At 35.5% G+C, this 22,904-nt stretch overlaps 1 protein-coding gene across 2 annotated transcripts; it reads right to left on the bottom strand.

Moving 5' to 3' along the window:
• Positions 1-1,676: 1,676 nt before the first annotated feature.
• LOC126972951 (uncharacterized) lies at positions 1,677-22,703 on the bottom strand. Of its 2 annotated transcripts, none has more exons than XM_050820046.1 (10): positions 22,498-22,703; positions 22,070-22,284; positions 21,053-21,202; positions 17,057-17,148; positions 13,816-14,898; positions 12,753-13,042; positions 10,700-10,810; positions 10,343-10,430; positions 9,633-9,725; positions 1,677-7,682 (listed from the first exon to the last, which is right to left on the bottom strand). In XM_050820046.1, exons 1-10 carry the CDS (start codon positions 22,627-22,629, stop codon positions 7,561-7,563), a joined length of 2,376 nt encoding a protein of 791 aa, XP_050676003.1. In that variant the 5' UTR covers positions 22,630-22,703; the 3' UTR covers positions 1,677-7,560. The 2 variants fall into 2 exon arrangements, with proteins under 2 accessions (XP_050676003.1, XP_050676004.1); XM_050820047.1 differs by having other exon boundaries at positions 1,677-7,679.
• Between the last annotated feature and the right edge of the window lie 201 nt (positions 22,704-22,904).

Below are 22,904 nucleotides of genomic sequence, written 5' to 3'. Positions count from 1 at the left end.
ATTGTTTTCATGATTCTCCAGGGTGTTGAAGCCGATAATGCTCGACTTTTGAAATAAAATTGTGTGTTCACCGATACTCCCGAAAATCTCAAAAATTATACCCAAATTGATTTTATTGAAAATATCACATCCACCATCGCGGATCTTGAAATGGGTATCATATTTGTAATTGATACTCCCGAAAATCTCGAAAATGATACCCAATTGTTTTTATTGTAAAAGTCACATCTGTCATCTTGGATCTCAAAGTAGATGTCATATTCGTTATTGACACTCCCGAAATGCTCGAAAATGATTCCTATATTGATTGTATTAAAAAAGTCATATCCATCCACCATCTTGTATCTCGAAATAGATGTTAGTTGTACTTTATTGACACTCACGAAAACAATGATTCTAGTCAAGTTCGTGGGATGACTGCAGGGAAGAGTTTCTTAAGACTGTGGTAGAAGAGAAACTTCAACGGACAAAGTTCAAAAAGACATATTTCAAAGTTACCGTCAATATTTCAAATAAAATATTTCAACGATAATAAAAAAAAATCCAAAAAATATTTCCAAGAAAAACATTCAATAAAATGTTGTTTAAAAATATTACATAACAGTCATCATGTTGATTATAATATTATACACTATATAGCTATCATACATACCTACACTATACATAAAAATCTTACGCTTTTTCCCTTTTTTACTCTCCGCAACGCCCTAAACGAACTTCGTTCCAAAACTCTCCTTTTTTAAAGTCGGTTACAAAAATAACCTGACAACCCTATTGCTTCAATGGAGTGTACGCACATGTAGGTAAGTATTTTATCAACTAGGCTTAGTTTCCATACTGATACATATGTTTACTGTACCAAGGGTGTCGTAACTAGTAAGAGACGACTAACGGCTTTTTAGAAGTGGGAGAGTCACGCAGCCATACTATGACGTCAGCACAATCGGGCCAGACTCGTCCGGGTTAATTACCACACTCGCACAGAATACCGGCGTGAAGTAGCGGCCTAGTGCCGCTATGTTTCTCATATATTAGTGTTGAGGATCGGGAATAGAATAAAAAACATCAACCAATTAAAATCACATAAAAACAAGTCACACTAAGTAGAGCAATTCAATTCAATTCGAGGCTGCTTTATCATTTAAATAATCTTGGATATTGTAATAGCCTTTGCTGCTTAATTTACTTATTATGAAGGCTTTTGTTTAGATGTAATTTTTGTTTAAATAATTTGTTTATAGACATATTTGGTACTGTTCTGGGAGTTTATTATAGAAACGAATACACTGACACTTAAAAGAATTAATGACTTTATGGATTCTTGTTACAGGTATAGCAAGTTTACCCTTATTTCTAGTATTAATACTATGTAATTCACTTTTTCAATGATATGTTGGACTCCAACATACACTGCTATGCAGACAACAGCACTGGTGATGCCGTGTACATGGCACGTAAGTTTGGGATACCTACACGAGGAGTGACACAGGCCTGATATAAGTAAGAAACTCAATAGAATATTTTAAAACTTTTAACCAGTAGGTACCTCCAACACCAGTCTTACCTTCTCCGACCTACATCCAAAAATTCTTCAATATCATAGTATAAATCAAAAATATGTTGTCACTGAGAGTTTTTCCGTTTTCTCTCTCTAAATCTAAATAAAACAAGATACATATGTTTAGTTTTTTATTACAATTTATATTCTATTTATACAGTTCAATGGCAAGACGACTACATACTAGTAATGACTTAAATGTTAATATTAAATGCAAATATTCCTTGAAATGAGTTTTATTTCGAGTAAATTTCGTGTGCAACAATATCAACCAATTTTTATTTATGGAATAGAAATTAACATGCGGATCACCTAATGGTAATGGTATAACTGTTTTGGTCTGCAGGGCGTCGAGGCTAGTGAAATTACTGGGCAAATGAGAATTAACATCTTATGTCTCAAGGTGACGAGCACAATTGTTGTGCCGCTCAGAATTTTTGGGTTTTTCAAGAATCCTGAGCGGCACTGCATTGTAATGGGTAGGGCGTATCAATTACCAGTAGCTGAACGTCCTGCTCGTCTCGTCCCTTATTTTCATTAAAAAAAAAAGTTTATGACACAATATGGTTGTGAAGTATGATTAAAATCCAAACAATTAAACCCTGCATTTTAGGTATAATTAATCTCAACATAGTATGCATCAAGCATTAGGTAGGTATGTAAATACAACTAGAACCACTAGTAGAATACGGCCTCTAGCATATTTTTTTTATTAGGATTCAATAGCAATGTTATGATTGTATCAGCTCGGGTGATTGTTAAGGTGCTTCTTCCACTGCGTGCAATGAACGAGAAGTTAGCCGCTTTCTCGCTGGCGGTGGGTCAACAACACAACGCTTTTATTTTTTAGTGCTACACACAATTGAAAATATGAAATATACCAAATATTTTCATTTTACACTGTTAAGTTGTAAAAAATATGCGCTTAATAAAACGCAGATGATTTGAATGCCAGCTTTAAAGCGTAATTTGACTCTAACCATTATTCAAAACAGTTCAATTCAATGAGCTGTTAAAAGAACGAAGTAGTTACTACATTAATTATACATATTCTTCAAACTATACAATATTATCAAAAGTCGCACAACCATTTTTGTCTCAGTCATGGTTTTTATAAAAAAAAATATTGCGAAACCCCGTAATTAAGAATTTCTAGTAAATATATATAGTTAGGTATGTTACACGTGATGAACACTTAGTTTGATGTGGAAAAGACGGAGTACCCTAGAAGTGCGGAGTACCTAGATCACAGCGCACCATTTATAGTTGGCACCTATGAGTACATTAACAATATGGCATTGGCTCGAGATAGCGCAGGCCGCTGAACTGGAGGACGTCAAAACTTATTTCGCATGTAGATTACTGCTGTACTTGATGAGGTATGAGGTAATTTCTTAAACATTTATTGAAAAAAAAAAGCCCTCAATGAGTTGGATTAATCGAGAGTAACGCCTGTCCCTCTCACCTACAAGAAGGGGTGTAGAAGAATTATTATTTTAATAATATCTTAAAAAGCACCCCACGCTTTTTTTTACAATAAAATATATTTTTTTTACACTATTTTAAATTTAAATTTATTTTCAATTTTTTTGTTGAATTTTATATAAAGCGTGCTTTTTAGTTTTTTTTTAACTATTATTTATTTTTCATTTTTTAGTCAAATTAGTGTAATGTCATCGGTCCTCGATAAAGCTACAAAGTTTGAACGAAATCTAACCGTATAAAATGGGTCAAAATCGCGCCCAAAGAAGTCGGTTACAATCATACAGGTGAAGCTAATATGAAGCGTATAAAAAGGGCCTCAATGTGTTGGATTAATCGAGAGTAACGCCTGTCCCTCTCACCTACAAGAAAATCTCAGAATGAAAAGATCTTTATTGTTCATTGATCTCCCCACGACTGCCGTTGTGTTTCATCACAAATGTTGTATCGGAAAATTTAAGTCAAGGGTTAAGGGGCTGTTTCACAATGTCTAACTAAAGTTCCTGATAGGCTACTTGCTACTTCTATCGAATAAAGACATCATTTGCGTTAGTTGTTAAGATTGTTAGGTTGTTGCGTTTTACAATGTAAATATAGCAGGTAAGTGCCATTTAAATTAAAGGATGGGTGTAGTACCACATATATTAGTTATCTGATGGATCGCCTGACAGTGTGACAAGTATTTGACAAAATAATGTCAATTTATATAATGGTAGGGGAGCCCAAGAGACTAAATAGGGATTTACGTCGAGGCACCTTTTGGATTGTGTAGGTTAGATGATATAAAGGGTGGAGCGTGTCCAACAATGTAAAAAAGGAGTCACAAATAAATACTCAAGCGCTTCAGATATTAATAGGGTATGCGCCCCACTAATAACGGGAAAATATTAATCTGCTGAACGAAGGGGTAGAAAATAGGAAAAAAAAAAACATTTTCATTTCGCATACCTACTCGGAAAGTAATGTTGTTTTGATCTGGCTATTGGGTGGAAAATGCTGCTTCCCTCCATATAGAGGGAAAAACTTATACAAATTACTTCCCACCTAAGGGTCAGAATGAACTTTACAAATAGAACTGTCTGTCAGCTGTGAAGAGTTTTATGTAAAAAAAAACTAATTAAAAAATGCTGCGGCCATGTGACTTTCTAAACAGCCAGTGTGAACTTAGCGCAAACTTCTTTGAGCGGAATAAGCCGCAACAATTACGCGGTGAGTTCCATATTTAAAATTCGACATAAATTGTCCTAATTTGACAATCATTTTAAATAGGTACTACTAATAATATTATATATTATCAATAAATAGTTTAGATAAACAACTACTTTTATTTTCCTCATACTCGAAATGAAATAACACGGGTAAAAGAATCAATTCCTACTCGGACTACAACCGCCCTTGCTGCGCTCGGGCGTCTAAATACCTCGGGGATTGATTCTTCCGACCCTCGGTTAACAATCTACTTTTACACCGCTCCTGGCTAAAAGGCTGACGGTTTGGACGTGACCAATTTATGAAAATGCGAAAAAAATCGTGACCATGAAAATATACTCAAGCGCGTCAGATTATTCATACAGACGGTTCATCATGTCATCAGTGTCATCAGTAATTGTCATTCTGACACATAATATGACAATTGTGTGGACCTTAACTTGATGGTTTGCAACTTTTTGACTTACTGATTTGCTTATGTAACACTCAAATTGTTAGGTTATTGAAATACACACTTTACTGCATATAATTAACTTACCTTACCTCAATTTGACGCGCTCAAGTTGTTCCAAGGATCGATTTTTTTACTAGATCAGCTGCTCTAGATGTTCGACCCTATATACAGGACTCCGGTATGTTGGGAGTACTTCACAAGGTGCTGGTTTGTCCCTCTTATGTTATACGCACTCGAATAAATCCCAAAATCCCCGCTCGGGCTCCTCTACTATAATGTTTGGCACATGGTTTGTTTATGTTAAACTTATTGACAATTAAGAAAGGCTAATGATAATTGATTACTTGACGTTCGCAAATTTCGTTACGTTAACGGAATACAATTATGTGATGATTCATTTTATTGTGAAAATAATAGTAGAAGTGCTATTTAAAAATATATAAAAATAGAAAAATGTAAAAAATATCAAATAAAATTTTCACTAAAAACCATCACTTTTTAATATTTTCATTTCGTCAAACAGAACTGTCAGTTAAATCTGGAACTTTTATGTAGCCATTAATTTATTATTAGCCTATGACAATCTACTACTTTTCTTGGACACTGTGAAACAGCCCCTTATAGTAATAATGTCACATTCAAATAATTTTCTGTCATTGGGTCGAATTAGCTTCAATTAATCAACGCTACTCATTGATCTATTCAAACTCAATACAGTACAAATATTATTAGATAAGTACCTACTTACTTGCTACTTTAATACCGCACACAAAATATTGCTTTACTCACAACTTGGATCATAACTCTACCTAACACTAATCTAATGAATCGCTAGTGCCAAAAAGCCCACAAAAAATAATTCAATAGTATGATATGATTTTATCAGTGGGAGGCTCCTTTGCACAGGATGCCGGCTTGTTTACGGGTACCACAACGGCGCCTATTTTTTCCGTGAAGCAGTAATGTGTAAGCATTACTGTGTTTCGGTCTGAAGGGCGCCATAGCTAGTGAAATTAGTAGGCATTTAAATGAGACTTAACAATATCTTATTTCTCAAGGTGACGAGCGCAATTGTAGTTCAGCTCAGAATTTTTGAGTTTTTCAAGAATCCTGAGCAGCACTGAATTTTAATGGGCAGGGCGTATCAATAACCATCAACTGAAAGTCCCGCTCGTCGCGTCCCCTATCGTCATATAAAAAATTATTCAAGATGGCGCCTCTCTCGGTCGAACGTAACGCACGGAGATAAAAAGAGAACATTTACAATAGTGACTAGAGTTGCTGCCATTTTGTTTCATTGTACAGCGGCCTGCGCCACGTGGCACTAGCTAGTAACAAATATAATATCACAAGAACATATTGATTAACGTATCACACATAGTCACAATATCTGGTACTAATATTTTAACATACAGATAATACTTTATTCGTCATACATTTATAAAATAATGTTGTCATTTGAATTAAATCATTGGATTACAAAATAATTTAAAATAAAATTTAAATTTAAACAAATTCGTGTTTTCTATACAAGATTACGAATTTTATTTTGAAATGTGAAAACTTCTATAGCTGAGCACTTTATTGATTGGGTCACGCTCGCTATGGTAAAGTCGACTCGAGTCCAGTTTACACACCCTGTATACTTATACAGGGTGTCCCAAAGTTATGGGACATGAAGGGAAAGTACCTTAAATATCGAAGATAGGCTATTTTACTGAAAGAAGACTTTGTTATTTTTAAAAGTTAGTAATTCTGCATTCAAAGATTTTCCAAAAATTACTTGCCTAGTCTGGGAATGGAACCGACTGAAATGTAAAAAAAACACCCCTACGTTTATAATGCCAATCGAAAGAATGGCCAAAAACTAATTACTCTTCTTAAGTAACATAGTATTTTAAAAGAAAGGAACAACGTAAAATGAATGTTTTTATACTTGGATTGGTACGAATGGACCGATTAGATGGCCGGCCAGATCCCCGGACCTTACACCACACCAATAGATTTCTTCTTTTGGAAATACGTGAAAGATATGCTATACAAAAAACGATACGAGTGGGCGAGTTACAAACAGAATTGTGTCATATCATATCGAGTATTCACCATAAAATGATAAGAAAATCAACAGGCAGCGGACTCATTAAAAACTTGGCGATTTGCGTAAGACAAGAGGGATCACATTTTGAGCATATAATTAATTAATTTACAAAAAAATACCCACTTAATTGACTACTTTCTTTTAAAATACTATGTTACTTAAGAAGAGTTATTAGTTTTTGGCCATTCTTTCGATTGGCATCATAAGAGCAGGGGTGATTGTTTTTTACATTTAAGTCGGTTCGATTCCCAGACGAGGCAAGTAATTTTTAGAAAATCTTTGAATGCAGAATTACTAACTTTTAAAAATAACATAAAGTCTTCTTTAATTCTTAAATATTTTTTCTTAAATATTTTATTAAATTTATGTATTAAAAACCCATATAACATGGTACTCCTGTACCACGTTATATTATCTACATTTAATGGTTTTTGCATGTACCCATTTCACATGACTGACTCAAGCACTTGAGAGTTCCCCGCGCTTTGGCTTGGGAACAGGCCGCCATATTGGTGATTGACGTCACCAATATGGCGGACACAGACTTTAACAAGACAAGATCATATTAACAAGATACATTTATAATTTCGCTGTCGGTTCGATGCAATATTTCAACTGAATTTAAATAATATTAGCGTCATTACAATATGTGCCCTACTCCTTGATACCCGCAAGATGTACACTCAGTATCGACACAGAACTGAGAGCACCTCCAACATTTACAAAGTGAGATACAAACAGGAATTACAACACATACAATCAGTCGTAATCGGTGTCGTCGTCGGTGGTTGACTCAGACTCGGAGCTGTCGGGGCGATGTTTCGTGATCTCGATGCAGTTGTCGAGGTCCACCAGTCTTTTTAATGATTTTCCAGAGCCTGCTAATAATAACTGTGTTATTAAATACTGTGTACTTACTCAAAATTTATATAACTTTATATATTTAATTATGAATATTTATTTATAACTTTGCTTTATCTATTATTATTTAATTTTATACAGTTCTTATTATAAGATAGGTATGCTTTAAAGTTAGATAAATATTGTTTAAGTGTCAGTCTTAGTTCTATTTCATTAATTATTAACATTAAATGAAATTACATAGCAGAAGGTAACCACTGGTTGGCTCTGCACAGGGTTTCCTAGTCCAGAGGAATTTAATTTAAAGGTACCTCTTTGTTTCTGTTTTTGAGACTGAGACTGTAAATTTATAATAGGCATAAAGAACAATGTATTTAATTATAATTAATAATAAATGAAATGAAATTCATTAATTTATTATTGTGTATTATGAACGACTACAAAACTTCCAAGCTTAGATTATTTATACGTCTGGATAAACTATGACAGCTGTGAAAACGTCGAAAAAAATAGACTTTAGAACTAATCTCTATTTTAATTAACGCACACTAACACAAAGTGTCATACAAATCGCGAGTGTACGATGTAGCTTGTCACGCATACTAAACTAATATTCCTGGCCTGTTTTTATCGGTTTCCTAACAGCAAGAAACTCTATCTAGACATATAAATGATTTAAGCTTCCAAGTTAACGTTCAATGGCAATTTTACATTAGTCTTTACACATACTTACCTAATAATGAATATATTTTATTACATTAAAATTAAAGATACTAGTATAGAAATAGCACCAAGGTATTTGCCGCATCCAACAAAACAAAAATACATGGGTTACCGAGTATTTATTATTTTTTTAACTTAGGTACCCTAAGACATTGAGTTTGACGTTTGTGTATTTTTGGTGCATCACTTTAAATTTTTTTATGGAAAACGAACGCAAACGAGCCTACGAGTCATCAGGGGGCCTACTCCTAAAATCGATATTCGATATATCGTGGCATTAGTCGTGTCGAATCCTACTCTTAGTAACATCGTATTCGATGATTGAACGAACGAAACATTTTCGATATTATCGGTCTAGCTCTACTCTTAGTTGAAAATGTTAGAGACGAATATTCGAATTCGACAAACAATCAAACGTCACTTTTACGATAATCTCAACGACACCTTCTAGGCTGTCGTTGATATCATCGTTTTAAGTTGTATAGATATATTTGCTATATAATATACATACTTAATAAATAAAATTAAAATAATTATATGTGATTTACTATTCAACAGGATTTATTTACTACCAAGTAATTTAAGTCATTTTGTTGATCGTTTATGCGTAGAAAGTAATTCAAATGGCTGCCTGATAAATAGGAAGTCGACCAGAAGGGTTAAGTTACTTTTTTTTTTATTTTATTATCCGCAAGTTTTGTAATATTTTTCAATTTTAAATGGTCATATTATATTCATTACATAATTTTTGAATATTTACATTTTGTGTAAATGATGCAAATAGGTGGTGCAGAGTCTGGCATGGTTCTGAGAGCCTAAGCTATGTTTTGACTTTTGACACTTAACAGCGACTAGTCTAATATTAGTCTATGGTTACGATGTTGTTACGATAAACGATATGGAATACGAACATTTGTTAGAGTAGGGTAGGTGCGATATATTCGTGTTATTATCGTATCGTTCCGAATATATCGTTGTCGATTTTGCGAGTAGACCTACTGGTGTTAAATGATTACCGCCGCCCACATTCTCTTGCACCACCAGAGGAATCACAGCAGCGTTGCCGGCGTTTAATAAAGGTGTACATGCTTTTTGCATAACTCGGACTAACTGTAAATAAGGACTTCGACTCAACTTCCTCTCACCCTTAGTGGTTAAAGCGCTGGGCCGTATCGCTAACAAATTATGGTATACTTATAAATAAAATTAGTATAAGAGATGGTGGCGGTAGGTGTCAGTTATCTTACCGAGTGTTGTGAGCAGCCTGTTCTCTGTGCCGCGCGGCATGTCACCGGCGCCGAGCTTCTTCGCCAACTCTCTAGCTCGCTGCACCCCTGGCACTGTCAAATTAAATAAATCATAAATAAAACTGAAAACAACATTTTATGAACGATGCGGGATTTGAACCAGCGACCTCTCGCGTTCCGTGCGAGCGCTCTTTCCAACTGAGCCAAACGTTCGAGTGACGTATCGTTTATAAAATCTTGTATGCTTTGTGCAACTAATCCTTAGACCCAGAAGTGAGGGTTATCACTTTAAAATTGTGCTCAACCGCATACACCGGATACACCGCACGAGGAAGTCCACTACACGTTTTATTGTACGGGGAAGGAAGATTCTTGAATTGCTCACTGTGGACGTATTGTCCAGATAATAAAAATACCAGATTCTTCCCGCACTCGTCGACGATATTCATCCTATGTTGGTAGTAAAGCCGCATGAACCTCCCACAGTAAAATCCTCTATTCTCCTCTTAGGCCACCCTTGGGCTTGCTTACTCTCAGGTTGCGTCTTCTTCACTTCACTTCAATTCACTTATTGTAGAAATAAGAATCATATAATATAAAATTATTATATTACCCTTAAAGATACATTAACATAAGTCCACAGTAATTAGTGGACTTAAATATATCCCATTTTTAATTAATAAACTTACTTACAAGACATAGGAACATACCTCTAGTACCCTCTGGAGATTGATCTTCTCTCATCGTGACTTTCTCTGTTCTGTACACGCCGCTTACCAGGTCCCAAACAAACAGGCACTAACGAATTGTAAAATTATTTACTTGATTAGCATTAGTTTTTATTTATAGGTAATTTCTCTAATTTCTGAGAATATATACACATTTAATTTGTGCTTAACTTAAAAAGTAGATTTGGACCAATAAGCTAAAATTTACGTTTGATACGACATGAAGATCAAGTGCTCCGTGGTGGGAATCAACAGTTTGCCCCTATCGCGGCACAGACGATATTGTCACGTCACCGCACCTGCTGTCTGTCCGTCACCAGTCACACACACATCACTCACCTCGGCCGCGTACTGTTGCCTGTGCTGCTGACACTTCGCGGGCACATCCTCACATTCGCTGCACTCGGCAGACACACTCTCGTCGCAAGCCCACAACCACATAGCACACAACTGAAACAGAAACGGGCTAATTATTAAAAAGAGCCATCAAGAGTAATAATAGATAGCATAATTTACGTTTCAGGCAAAGCATCTATACTAATTATTATTAATATTATAAAGCTGCAGTGTTTGTTTGTTTGTTTGAACGCGCTAATCTCTGGTACTACTGGTCCGATTTGAATGATTCTTTCAGTGTTGGGTAGTCCATTTATCGAGGAAGGCTATAAGCTATGTTTTTTTTTCAAAATTAGGGATCCGTAATAAAATTGCTATTTTGTAACACAAGGTGCAAAATCGAAAACCTATTATTGCGTGCGCTGCAAAAACTATTGACAATAGAACAAAATGATGTACAATATATATAGGCAATATTTTATTACTTATAAAACTATCGCGTGAATTATACTTTATATGGCAAAACAACGTTTGCCGGGTCAGCTAGTATAAAATAATAGTACAAGTACAGAAGGATTAATGCTCAAAATCAAATTAAAAATGGTTGTAGTACCAGGTCGACCTTAAAGTTAATAAATCATTGTATTTGTTGGATGCAATTACTAATAATTATGACAGTAATCACGACCATCATGTTCACGAAGCATCCTTACACAGACAATGAATTCAAGCAAATATTATTTCGATGCATCCAATATACGATAATTTATATTCAGTTTATTCTTTATTAGATTTTATGAAATAATTTATATTATTCATACACGATTCATGTAGGGTAAAGTTGGCAACCATTGAACCGACGCTTTGATTGGACCAACGAAGTTTCTCGAAAATAACAGCGTTTAGAAGGGAACGAAATAGAAAAAACATTGCCCCGTGAAGCAACTCGCATACTTGGTAACCAGCGCTCGAGTGGCTGCCGTTAAGAGTGTCCGTATTCAAGTGTGTTTTGGCGAACTCAAAAATTATTTCGTCGCGTTACAAAATTGGCAGTATTTTATTTATTTATCGCTATGGTTTTGGTATTATATTCATTAATATTAACTAACATAATATTCATTCATAGTTGTTTTAAATTTTAATTTGAATAATAGATATAACGTCTATAATTTGTAAAATTTTGTGGATTTACTTGGTACACAGTTGCTGTCATTGGACTACCTTTGTTCTCTTCAATTGGACTAGTCGTATGATGGTCTAAAAATAAGCAAAATCATAATAGCTTTTTCTTCAACAGGATGGTATACTACAAAACTAATGATCCCAATCGAAGAATAGAGGAAAATATTACGAGAAATGAGACCAGAGTGAGATGCATAAGTATTGGCATTAATGTCACTGCACGGACCTACGGGAACCCCGTAAGGCGACTTACATTATAGGATATTAGATATTAACCGAAAAGCCAAAGGTAGTGTACAAATAAGAGGTTCGGACGGACCTTCGCCTAGAAGTTGAAGCTGAAATGTCACCATAAGAAATGGCGACAATTTTGTTTTGTTTCGCTTTTTATTATGAAAGAAATAAACTAAAAGAAGTTTTGTTTTATGTTCGATAGTGATTTAGTTTGTAATTTGATTTGATCTCATTTTAACTCAATCTAATAAAAAGTCTAGATCTCAATGATTAAGATCTATCATTTTGTTCATCGTAATGGTAATTACCGGTCATAATTTTTTTCCCAAATCTTCTTTAAATTAATTACTTCGGACCATAAGTGTTATATGACTATGTTACAATGATGGAGACACTAGTGTTCTAATCAAGATTCAAGTGGTCCATTCAAAGAAACATTATAATTATTAAGTAAATATATTTCTGATGGTATTTAAATGGTCATATCCAAAATTTGGTGGGGATAAGTAGCCCAGTAGCATTCGCATCAGCATAAAAATATTAGCAATGAATGTCGTAATATTTTATTTCAATTTGTAGCACCAGGTAATAGTGAAGAAAAGTGCGTATTGCTTCTGTAATTTATTTAATAGGTACTAACCCCAGACAAACATCCACTAGACTGGCACACTTCGATGACATGGCAGCCCCAATCGAAGCAATATATGAACTTCATATTATTAATCTTGCACAGTCGCCCGCAGACCTCGTTGCACAGCAGCTCCGTGTCCAGAGATCTCTGCTGAGACCGGATGGTGAGAGGCGGGAGGGCAGACGCCGAGCTACATCTCAGGCGTTCCCACGCGCAGGAGCCGACCGCTTGCAGAGGCGCGTAGCCAGCCCCGTGACCCGTCAACGACAGTGCCACGTGATACCCCGATATGCAGTCATCTAAAACACAGTACAAATATTAGTATGTTGATCAATCTTATGTCTACCTCAGCTCATTTGGCTCCCAGGGACGGACGTAGAGAGAGATTAGAAACCTCCATTTACCTTGTTCCAGACTTCCTCAAAATTGTTCATTTCACAAAAACACTATCACACACATACAACTCGCACGTTTCGGCTTCATTTAATGAGTCCGCATTGGAGATCGAATTCAAATCAACGGCGCAACATCATTGCACTCGTGTATAATCAACCTAACATATACCACATATCATAGGCCGCCTAAGACTTATAATAATTAAAATTTGCCGTGAATTATGACTCTAAAACTTTATATGTGTAATATTGAAGCTATCTAGTTATGTCTTATTATTCTTTCTTTGTCTTCAGTTTATTTTAAGATTATCATGCAAGCAACCATGCCATGCAAAATATTTTATTGTTAAAAACCAAATTTATACAAACAAAACAAATATAATAGCTATATTTACAATACTATTACAGATTCGGGGAAGTGTACCAAGAATACTGGCAGCATTTTCGTGTTAGATAGCTACACTGATCCGTCGACCGAAATAGCTGCCAGCGCTTGGGTTTCCAGTACCCCTATTGAGGTGCGTATATAGTAATTATACATTCTCCGCGCCACTGGGCTCCACGGGCCAAGTGTCTCGACCCCAAACGACGCAAATAAAAAATTATTATAAATAAGAATAGATTTATATGAAGGATTAAGATAATTAAATTTAAAATATATAATTGAGTGACTTTACCTTCAGAATCAGTAATTATTGATGTTATTTCGTCATCACTTTCAACAAAATATCGAGTGAAGAATTTGGTACATTTCGAATTTCCAGAATGGACTAAGTATGGGTCCTGTGGGCTAACAGGACAATCTGATAATGTCTTTGAGGTGTTGTCGTGGACCGAGACAGTCTTCAGAGAGCCGTCGTCCAACATTTCCATGACTCTGTACTCAGATTCACTACAGCAGTCTGATTCCAGGGCAAGTCCGGGACTCTTTGAGCCACTACTGCTCGTCGGGGATGTGGGCCTTATTTGATTGTGAGCCCGAAGAACAACACTCTCAACGGACGGAGATTTAGCTCTTCTACTCTGAGTTTTACTCGTTGTCCCTGTAAAATATTTTCTATTGCTTCTTAAAACTCTAAAAGGTATAATATTTTCGTTGTTGTCCTCTGAGAACTCGTATTTCTTATCAGCCAGTCTTCGCTTTCGGAACATACTCAATTTTTCGCATTTTGTGTCCGTTTCCTCTACAAATTCGTATGCCTTTTCTGCCATAACTCTGTGAGACTCGTTGAAACCCGACATGCTCTCTGCGGGCCGCCGCCTCGGCGACCGTAGTGGAGGGCTGATAAGTGTTCTGATGGAAGGTGATGGACCTTCCCACTCTTCAATGAGGTTGTGAGATATTGATGAAGCTTGAATACATAACTCCTGCCCCATCATATCGGGCAAGTGTACTGGACGGTATATTTGATTTAAATCCACTTCTAAGTCAGAAAAATCTGCTAGAATATTCTGGATCACATTATTTTGATATTTTGGAGCGGAAAAATCTGAGGCAGGTGTACTTGGACTTATATCTATAGAACCAGTTTCTTCTCTATCTATTGCGTACTTACTATCTTCTATTATTTCATTTTTGTTATCATCTGGTTTTACTAAATCTATTTCGAGTATATGTATGAAGTCACCATATATTATAATTTGATTTGAATATGCTAACTGTACAACAGGCTCAGACATTTTACTGTCAAATGTGCAGAAAAACTTTGTATGTATTGCAAAGTTGTGCTCTAAGCAGCGTTTACCCCAATCTAAACTATCTGTAAAAGAGATATAAAACAATTAAAGCCTGCACATATTTTTATAAACAGGTTCATCATTATCCATTTTTTATTTCCATTAAAAGGCATTTATTTTCTCAAAATCTTTTTGTTCACATTTAGAATTATTTTTGATGTGATTTCTAATATACTTGATACTACTACCGCTTCGGAAACAAATGGCGGTCTGAGAGAGAAGACGCGGCGCAAGAAACTCTCCCAGCATTCTTTTTTTGGGCTGTTTTGAATAAAAATATACAATATTGTACAGTCATTTCTATCGCTAAAAAATAATCATTATCTAGTCCCAGGGTTGTCCGATCACTTAGATATTCAGCTGTGGAGTAATAGGATTTACGACAGAGCCATTTTTTTATAAAACATTTTAATTTATTTATAGATAATGCCTGAACAGTGGCTGGGACTTTATTATAAAAGTGTATACATTTACCCTTAAAGCTACTATGTATCCTATGAAGCCTAGAAATAGTTCCAAGAAACCTATTACTTTTAAATTGAACCTATTACTTTTGAAACTCAATGAAACGAAAAAGCGAGACGATAAAAGCGCCGTTGCCAGCTATTATTTTGGCCGCCACGCGAAATTATGATAACAACAATATGGATATCGTATCCGAAGTTCTCGAGGGTGCAGAGAACGAATTTGGGATCATTTTTGAAATCCAAGAAGGCCGTCGTGCAAAATTATGATTACAACAATATGGATATCGTATCCGAGGCTCTCCAAGGTGCAGAGAACGAATTTGGCCGCCGCGCAAAATTATTATTCGGGCTATAGCTATGCGAGGTGGTTGAAATTGGTTGAAATCAGGAAACTGTGTGCTAACGAAAATGAACAGAAAACACTAGAAAGCGTCAATATTTTGATGTGTTCTTCTTCAATGCATAATATTAATACAACTGATACATGGGGATCTACACCGACTGATGATGCATATGATGATATGAGAATGAGTGACGGTTATTATTATAGATAATGTAGAAGAAAATGTAGGCATAATATCTCGTGAAATAGATCATAACCAAGCTTGTGAATATATCAAATAGTTTGATATATAGCTGGTTTCGTGGTGCCATCTCTATGCCACCATTTAAAATGCATGGGTTGCATCGACTTGTTAATTGTGAATAGTAAGTTTGAGTACCACAAATAAGTAAACTCACGAGATAGAGGTAGAATAATATATGCCTCAAGCGACGTATATGAGGTTTGGAAAGCTGCAGAATTGTAATTAAATGTAATATGATAGTTTACATTAAAATATTAAATATTTTTTAAGCTTGGTGAAAAATAGTAAGGTTACATTTATCCTGTTACTCTATATCCATCTCAATCTCTCATAGCCTACCCCTGATTAAAAATACTCATTGAAAACTATTGAAAATGATGAAATTTAAATTGTTTTCAAAAATCCTAACTTTTTTTTTTATTAATAAATATAGTTAACATGAAGCCACTGTTTATTTATTCAATACTTTTCAATGAGTATTTTTAATCAGGAACTTTTCAGAAGTTTCACTTCTACCACGTGGGTTGCACACATATACATATTATTTATAAGAGGGGGCAAACGGATAAGATATTTACATCAACAAAACCAGGTGTCAAGAGATGCGTTGCCGGCCTTTAAGATGGGGCTATGCTCTTTTCTTGAAAAGCCCTAATTTGTATCATAGTTTGCTAACTATTGACAAGGCATTAAGAGGAATATTTTCGAAGAGCGGTAATGTGACGAACTGCAATTACAAATAAGTGAAATGTTCCATATTATAACTCGCATATCGTACCTATATGCTACGCCTTATTTCGTATTGGGATGTGAGGCAGATTATACCACCATATTGGTAATTTGCGTGAAATCATAGCTCTATTATGTTTTATGGCATGTGTGTAACGAATTATGAAGAGTTACAAAGAGTATTATGAACACACATTACCTCCACCAATTCTGATAATAGTACACTAAAAGCTGATGAAATATCTGAATATACTACTACTTATTCATTGTAACAAACATCCTATACTCTTACTTCATATGTTCAAACTATGCTTTGTTAAATTCTTTGATGAATCACACATCAAATAAAATACATTTTCTTTTTTTTTCATTAAACATAAATAAACATTAGAGTTAACCTTCTTCTTTTGACATTGCAGCACATTTTTTGCATCCTAATTGCGGAACACCAACAACACTGAGGTGGGATGATTTGTCCAATGTACAGTCACTGAAACAAATGTTTAATTAAAGCAGTGGAATAAAAATTTGAAGCCCAATTAAATATAGAAAATTTTAGTAAATAATATGTATAATAATAATGTTTAATCCAGAGTGATCATGGCTCATATCATTAATTTGCCCTGTGCTTCCCTTGGGCATAAAATATAATAAGTCCTAGAGCCCCAAGGGTGTCGTAAGAGGCAACTAAGCGCATTTACCAATGGGAGGCTCCTTTGCACAGGATGCCGGCTAGATTATGGGTACCACATCGGCGCCTTTTTCTGCCATGAATCAGTAAAGTGTAAGCATTATTGTGTTTCGGTCCGAAGGGCGCCGTAGTTAATGAAAATACGGGGGACATGAGACTTAACATCTTATGTTACAACTTGACGAGCGCAACTTTGTAATGTTGCTCAGAATTTTTGGGTTTTTCAAGAATCCTAAGCAGCTCTGCATATCCTACCATCAGCTGAACGTCCTGCTCGCCTCTTCCCTTACTGTCATAAAAAATATTTTTATTATCTTTATTAATTAATAGACTTAAAAAAAATCTTGATGTTTATTTTTTTCTCTCTTCTTGCACTTGTCGCGATCTGTTGGTAATTTCCAACAATGAGCAACACTTCTGTCTGCTTGCGCTGGGATTTTCTTTTTTAGTTGAGAGTGACCCATTGGCCACGTGCCTCAATTATTGGTTGTTCTATTCAAAACGTGTTATCAAGCTAGTCACACTATGTCTCCTTAGTAGGGTGAACTGTTGATCAGAGCCGAGGCCAATATGTTGGGATGATTCGAAATCCTTTCGATATATCTTTGGAGATGATTTTTTATTTCTTCTTTTACTGTAGGGAATCCTAGATCTAGATACATATGTCTATTCCTGATATACCAAGGTATCTTATATATCATTCTGATAACTTTGGATTCAAAACGCTCCATTATATTTATGTTTGTTTCAGCCGCTGTGCCCCAGATCTGTACTCCATACGTCCAGACCGGTTTGACTATACTTTTATAAACACAGAATTTGCTGGACTTGGAAAGTCTTGACTGTTTGCCCAGGAGCCAGTTCATCTGTCTGACTTGAGAGTCAAGCTGCATTCTCTTCGTCCAAATATGCTTCCGCCACGTCAATCTGCGGTCTAAGTGTAGGCCCAGGTATTTCGCTTCTTCTGACTGTGGGACGATCTTGCCGTTCAGGGTTACAGGCGGACAGTTTGAACTTCTAAGTGTGAAGGTAACCTGTATTGATTTTTCTGCATTAGCTTTAACTCTCCATTTTTTGTACCATTTTGACAAATGGTCAAGACTTTCTTGTAGATGACGACTGGCAATGACTTCGTTGCTAATGTAGCTGTGTCGTCCGCAAATTACTGTGTTTTCAGTTGTTGATAAGTCGGCCGTGAATATGAGGTATAGCACAGGGCCAAGCACTGATCCTTGTAGTATTCCGGATTGTATCTTGCACAGTGCAGAAACAGCATCATGGACTTTTACTTCAAAGAATCTGTCTGTTAGGTAGGATTTCAATAATGCATAAAAATTGTGAGGCAGGTATTTTTTGAGCTTAAACAGGAGTCCATCGTGCCAAACCTTGTCGAACGCCTGACTGATATCCAGAAACGCCGCTGTGCAATAACATTTATTTTCTAATACTCGAAAAATTGTATTTACAGTTCTATGAGCTTGTTCGATTGAGGCATGGTCCTCTCGGAATCCAAACTGGTGATTAGGGATTATTTGTGTAAGGTTGGGTTTTAGCCTTGCCATTAGCACTTTTTCGAATAGCTCGACAGAATTGGCATTACACTAATAAGTCAAGGCCAATAGGCCTGTAAGATGTTGGCTCATTTAGGGGTTTTCCTGGCTCAGCTATCATAATATTTTGGGCGATTTTCCATTAGCCCGGTAATCAACACAATAGGTCTGCGGGGCAGCTCTTACAAGAGTCTACAAGTCATAAAGTCGTATCCAGGCGATTTGTTTGGCTTTAGACAATCTATGAAGTATCTAATTTCCCCCGGCGAGACACTTTTGATGGGTGGCGACAGTTGGTAACAGAAGTCCAAGAAAGCCTGAATGTCCTCATTACTGAATTTTCAGTTCTGGGATTTGGCTGAAAAACTTTATTACCGACGCGGACGTTATTTTTCAGAGATGTTTGCCGTTGCGGTTTTTTAAATTTTCGAGTGGCTTTCCACAATGAGTAATCTGTTTTGCAGTCTGGTGAAAGGCCTTCTAAATACTGCTGGAAAGTCTCGTTGTCTCTTTCTTTTATCATACCGGTAAACTGTATTGAGCAACGATTAAAGTTGAGTTTATCTGCCGGATCCCGTGAGATTTGCCATTTCTTTCTTAGATGCCTTCTTGTTTTTATTTTTCTATTATTTCCATGGGGTATTGTTTATCACAGTGCTTTGTCATCTTTCCCTTTCACACCGATGAGGTGTTGAATTCCAAGCTGCTTGCTGGATGATGTTATTAATACTTTCCACAGTTATTAATATTTTCAGATTCGTTGTGTTATCCGCGTGTTCCCTGTACTTTTCCCAATCGGTGTTTTGATTTGACAAAGTTAGGGGAATTCTATGAGAATGCGGTCGCTGTTAATATGACAGGGAATGGTCAGATGATAGATCGGCGTCATTCTCTCTGAGGATGTAGTTTTCACTTATGCCCTTTGAGAAGAATAAGTCCAATATATCAGGGAATTTTCTGCGTGTCGGTTGGCCAGTATGTCGGGTGTGGTGGCGCATGGCATTGTAAGGCATTGTCCATCATTGAGCGATGTTGTTGCCTGCCCCTTGGATTTATTAGACGCGATCCCCAAATTGTGTGCTTAGCGTTCCAATCACCTCTCGTCAGGAATCTCTCACCACGAGTTCTAAAATAAGCCATGTAGTCCTCATGTTTTACGTTGTGTCTTGGAGGACAGTATACAGCAGATATCGTTAATGGGTCGTTATCTATGTTTATTACAACGGTTGTAGCTTGGAGGAAGTCCTTTACATGTTTTTCCACTTCACAGTGCTTAATATAATTTTTGAGAATTAATGCAGTTCCCCCATGAGTTCTTCCTGATGGATGATTTGTTAGATAAACTTGATAGTTGGGTATATGTAAGTAATTTCTATTAGAATATCTTGTTTCAGAAATCAACATTACATCTATGTGGTTAGAGTTTAGGTATGTTTTTAGTTCTTGTCTTCTTTCAGACAAGCCGTTGGCATTCCATGTGCAGATTCTAATGCACTGCACTGTCTGGCTGTCAGTTATGCCCAAATTAAAAAGATGATCATTATAGAGACCCGTACCCGGTTAGGGCCGCCATTATCTGTTTAAGTTGGATTATATAGAGCTAAATAAGGCGATTAGCCATACTGGCATCAATGTTGGGGAGTGTCTCCCTTGTTTTTTGTGTGTGTTCCCGATCGTTTATATTTGGTAACACATTTATTTTGTGCATTTTCTAGGATCATGTTGTAAAAGTATATAAATTGACCAAAATTAGACTCACTAACTTGACTTAACCAAGCAGTAAGCAAAACAAGTTTATTTGTTTCTCAAGTTAACATTATGGTTGTCACAGTTTCTAGCAAATTTGTTAGTGCTTATGAACATTATCAAGAATATATTTAGAAGCAACAGTTAATGAATGATTCTTAAGGACCTAGGTTATAAATAGTGTGAATAGTAATCTTCTGCAGCACAATGATGGTATGACTTAATACTGTGAAAATAACTATAGTAAATTAATCGCTCTGTACTTATGTCAGTAAATTTTTTAACTGCATATAATGCAGAATTAAGTCTATTAGTAAATCCATCAATATTACCTAAGATTGGGAAAATGTAAGTGCAACACCAATCAAGTAAGGATCAAATAAAAAGAAGGGGAAAATTATACTTACGCAATACCATACACAACCAAGACATGTGGATTGTGTCTCCATTGAGCTATTGATATTGACATTTTACTATCTACATATTCATCTCCAAACAGGGGAACATTGTGCACAGGGGTCACCTTTCGGCCAGGCACCCATGACATAAAATGTAGCCTATAACAAAAATAAATATTATACCCAAACTCAAATAAAAATACACTTTTCTGAAACTACTGTGTCTATATTTTATTAATTACAGAAGAATAACAAGTGACTAAAGTCTGGGAATTGTAACCCCTATGGTATCCAGGTCTATTAACCTGACATGTCACATACTTTAACATTGCAATTATTATGACAGGTACTCACAATATATATCACATACTTGTTGTTTAAAGGAGAAATAAAAATCCCAAAAACAACATGTTATGTTACATCCTTTTCGTTAACAAATGTTCAAATTTTATGATCATTGAAGTGAGAACCCCACTCTCTGCGGCAGCAGAGGAATAAAATCAGAATTAATACAGTTGAGATGCAATCACTGCATATTATGTGAGAAGTGGGGTGAGAATGATTGATAGAATTCCAAATGTGGTAATGAGAACTTGATGTAGTCTGAAATAAGATGTCATGACAAGGACTGAAAAACGGTTACTGAAATGGTTTAGACGCATTGAGCATATGAGTGAAGAAAGAATGACAAATCAACTATATAAGTCAAGTATGTGTGGGCAAGACCTTCGCCGGAGACCTCATAGGACATTGATCAACCAAATTGGGGACATCTTGAAAAAAGGTACAGGCTGAAACTGGCAGGCATGTAAGAGTAAGGAATGTAGATGAAGCACATGAGGTCTGTAAGGATAGAAGCAAGTAGCATTCTGTTGTTTCTGCATACCCGGACAGGAAACAAGTGAGATGTGTGTATAAATTTTACATAACAAATATTTGTTCTACCTCATTTCATTTAATCTTTTATGGTACATGTTTAACTATTTAATGATTGAAATAAAAAATACATGTTATTTTTCTACTTACATATATTTAGAATGCTCCCGAAAGTATATTTGTGAATAAATCCTGGATGTGAAACTTAAAAGGAACTGACCACACTGGGAAAAACCCATGAAAACATGATTCCCAAAATACTGCATAGGAACTATATCCATGAGACAAAACCGCAATCTCGGTGGAATTTTGTCAAACACTTTTTGGGTATTTTCATTAAATCTTCTTGACGTATTGCCATAAATCTAGAATTTGAGAAGTCAATATAATTGTCGATTATTTTAAAAACATGAACACGGATAATAATTTGAGAGCTGCACACTAAATGTAACTTAGGCTTTGTATCGTCATAATACGTATAATCATAATAAATAGAAAAATAAGTTTAATATCAGTCACATATCTTCAACGTTTAAATTAGTAAAAATATTAAACTGATTTTTTCATCAATCACTTACTTCTCTATTAAATAACCTAAGAATTATATTATTATTTGTGATGCTTGTTGGAGTATTCGAATTCATTTTTCTGATTTCATTATCACTATAAGATTGACGATCCTCAGAATCAGATTCTTCAGATAAATCCATTTCGCTAGCTTTATTTTTGTTAAAACTTTAAAAGCTCTTCTTTATTTTTTTCTGGCTATAGCACAGATTACAGAACTGAGAACAATATTTAAATTCTCTAACAATAATACTCCTTGACCCTTGTAGAAGCATACACAGAGAATATAAAATATTCAAAATAAAAATAACTACCTACCTAGTCTAAATAATAGAACTATCATGTAGGTCAAGGAAATGACACTTATAAACGTCAATTTTTTTTTTAATTGAATCTACCGCTACTTCGTAAAGGGTTG

Source organism: Leptidea sinapis, chromosome 28 (genome assembly GCF_905404315.1).
Source record: "Leptidea sinapis chromosome 28, ilLepSina1.1, whole genome shotgun sequence".
In the NCBI taxonomy this organism is placed as follows: Eukaryota; Metazoa; Arthropoda; class Insecta; order Lepidoptera; family Pieridae; genus Leptidea; species Leptidea sinapis.
Note: the sequence above shows the minus strand (reverse complement) of the source record. Positions and strands in the feature narration are given on the sequence as shown.

What these genes read in the sequence shown, in the direction of transcription:
- LOC126972951 (XM_050820046.1), bottom strand. Translation starts at nt 22,629, where the DNA reads ATGGATTTATCTGAAGAATCTGATTCTGAGGATCGTCAATCTTATAGT. An exon ending in TTGGTTGTGTATGGTATTGC is followed by an intron (nt 17,149 to 21,052) that starts GTAAGTATAATT and finishes CATTTGTTTCAG; the next exon opens with TGACTGTACATTGGACAAAT. An exon ending in TGCAATGTCAAAAGAAGAAG is followed by an intron (nt 14,899 to 17,056) that starts GTTAACTCTAAT and finishes TCTCTTTTACAG; the next exon opens with ATAGTTTAGATTGGGGTAAA.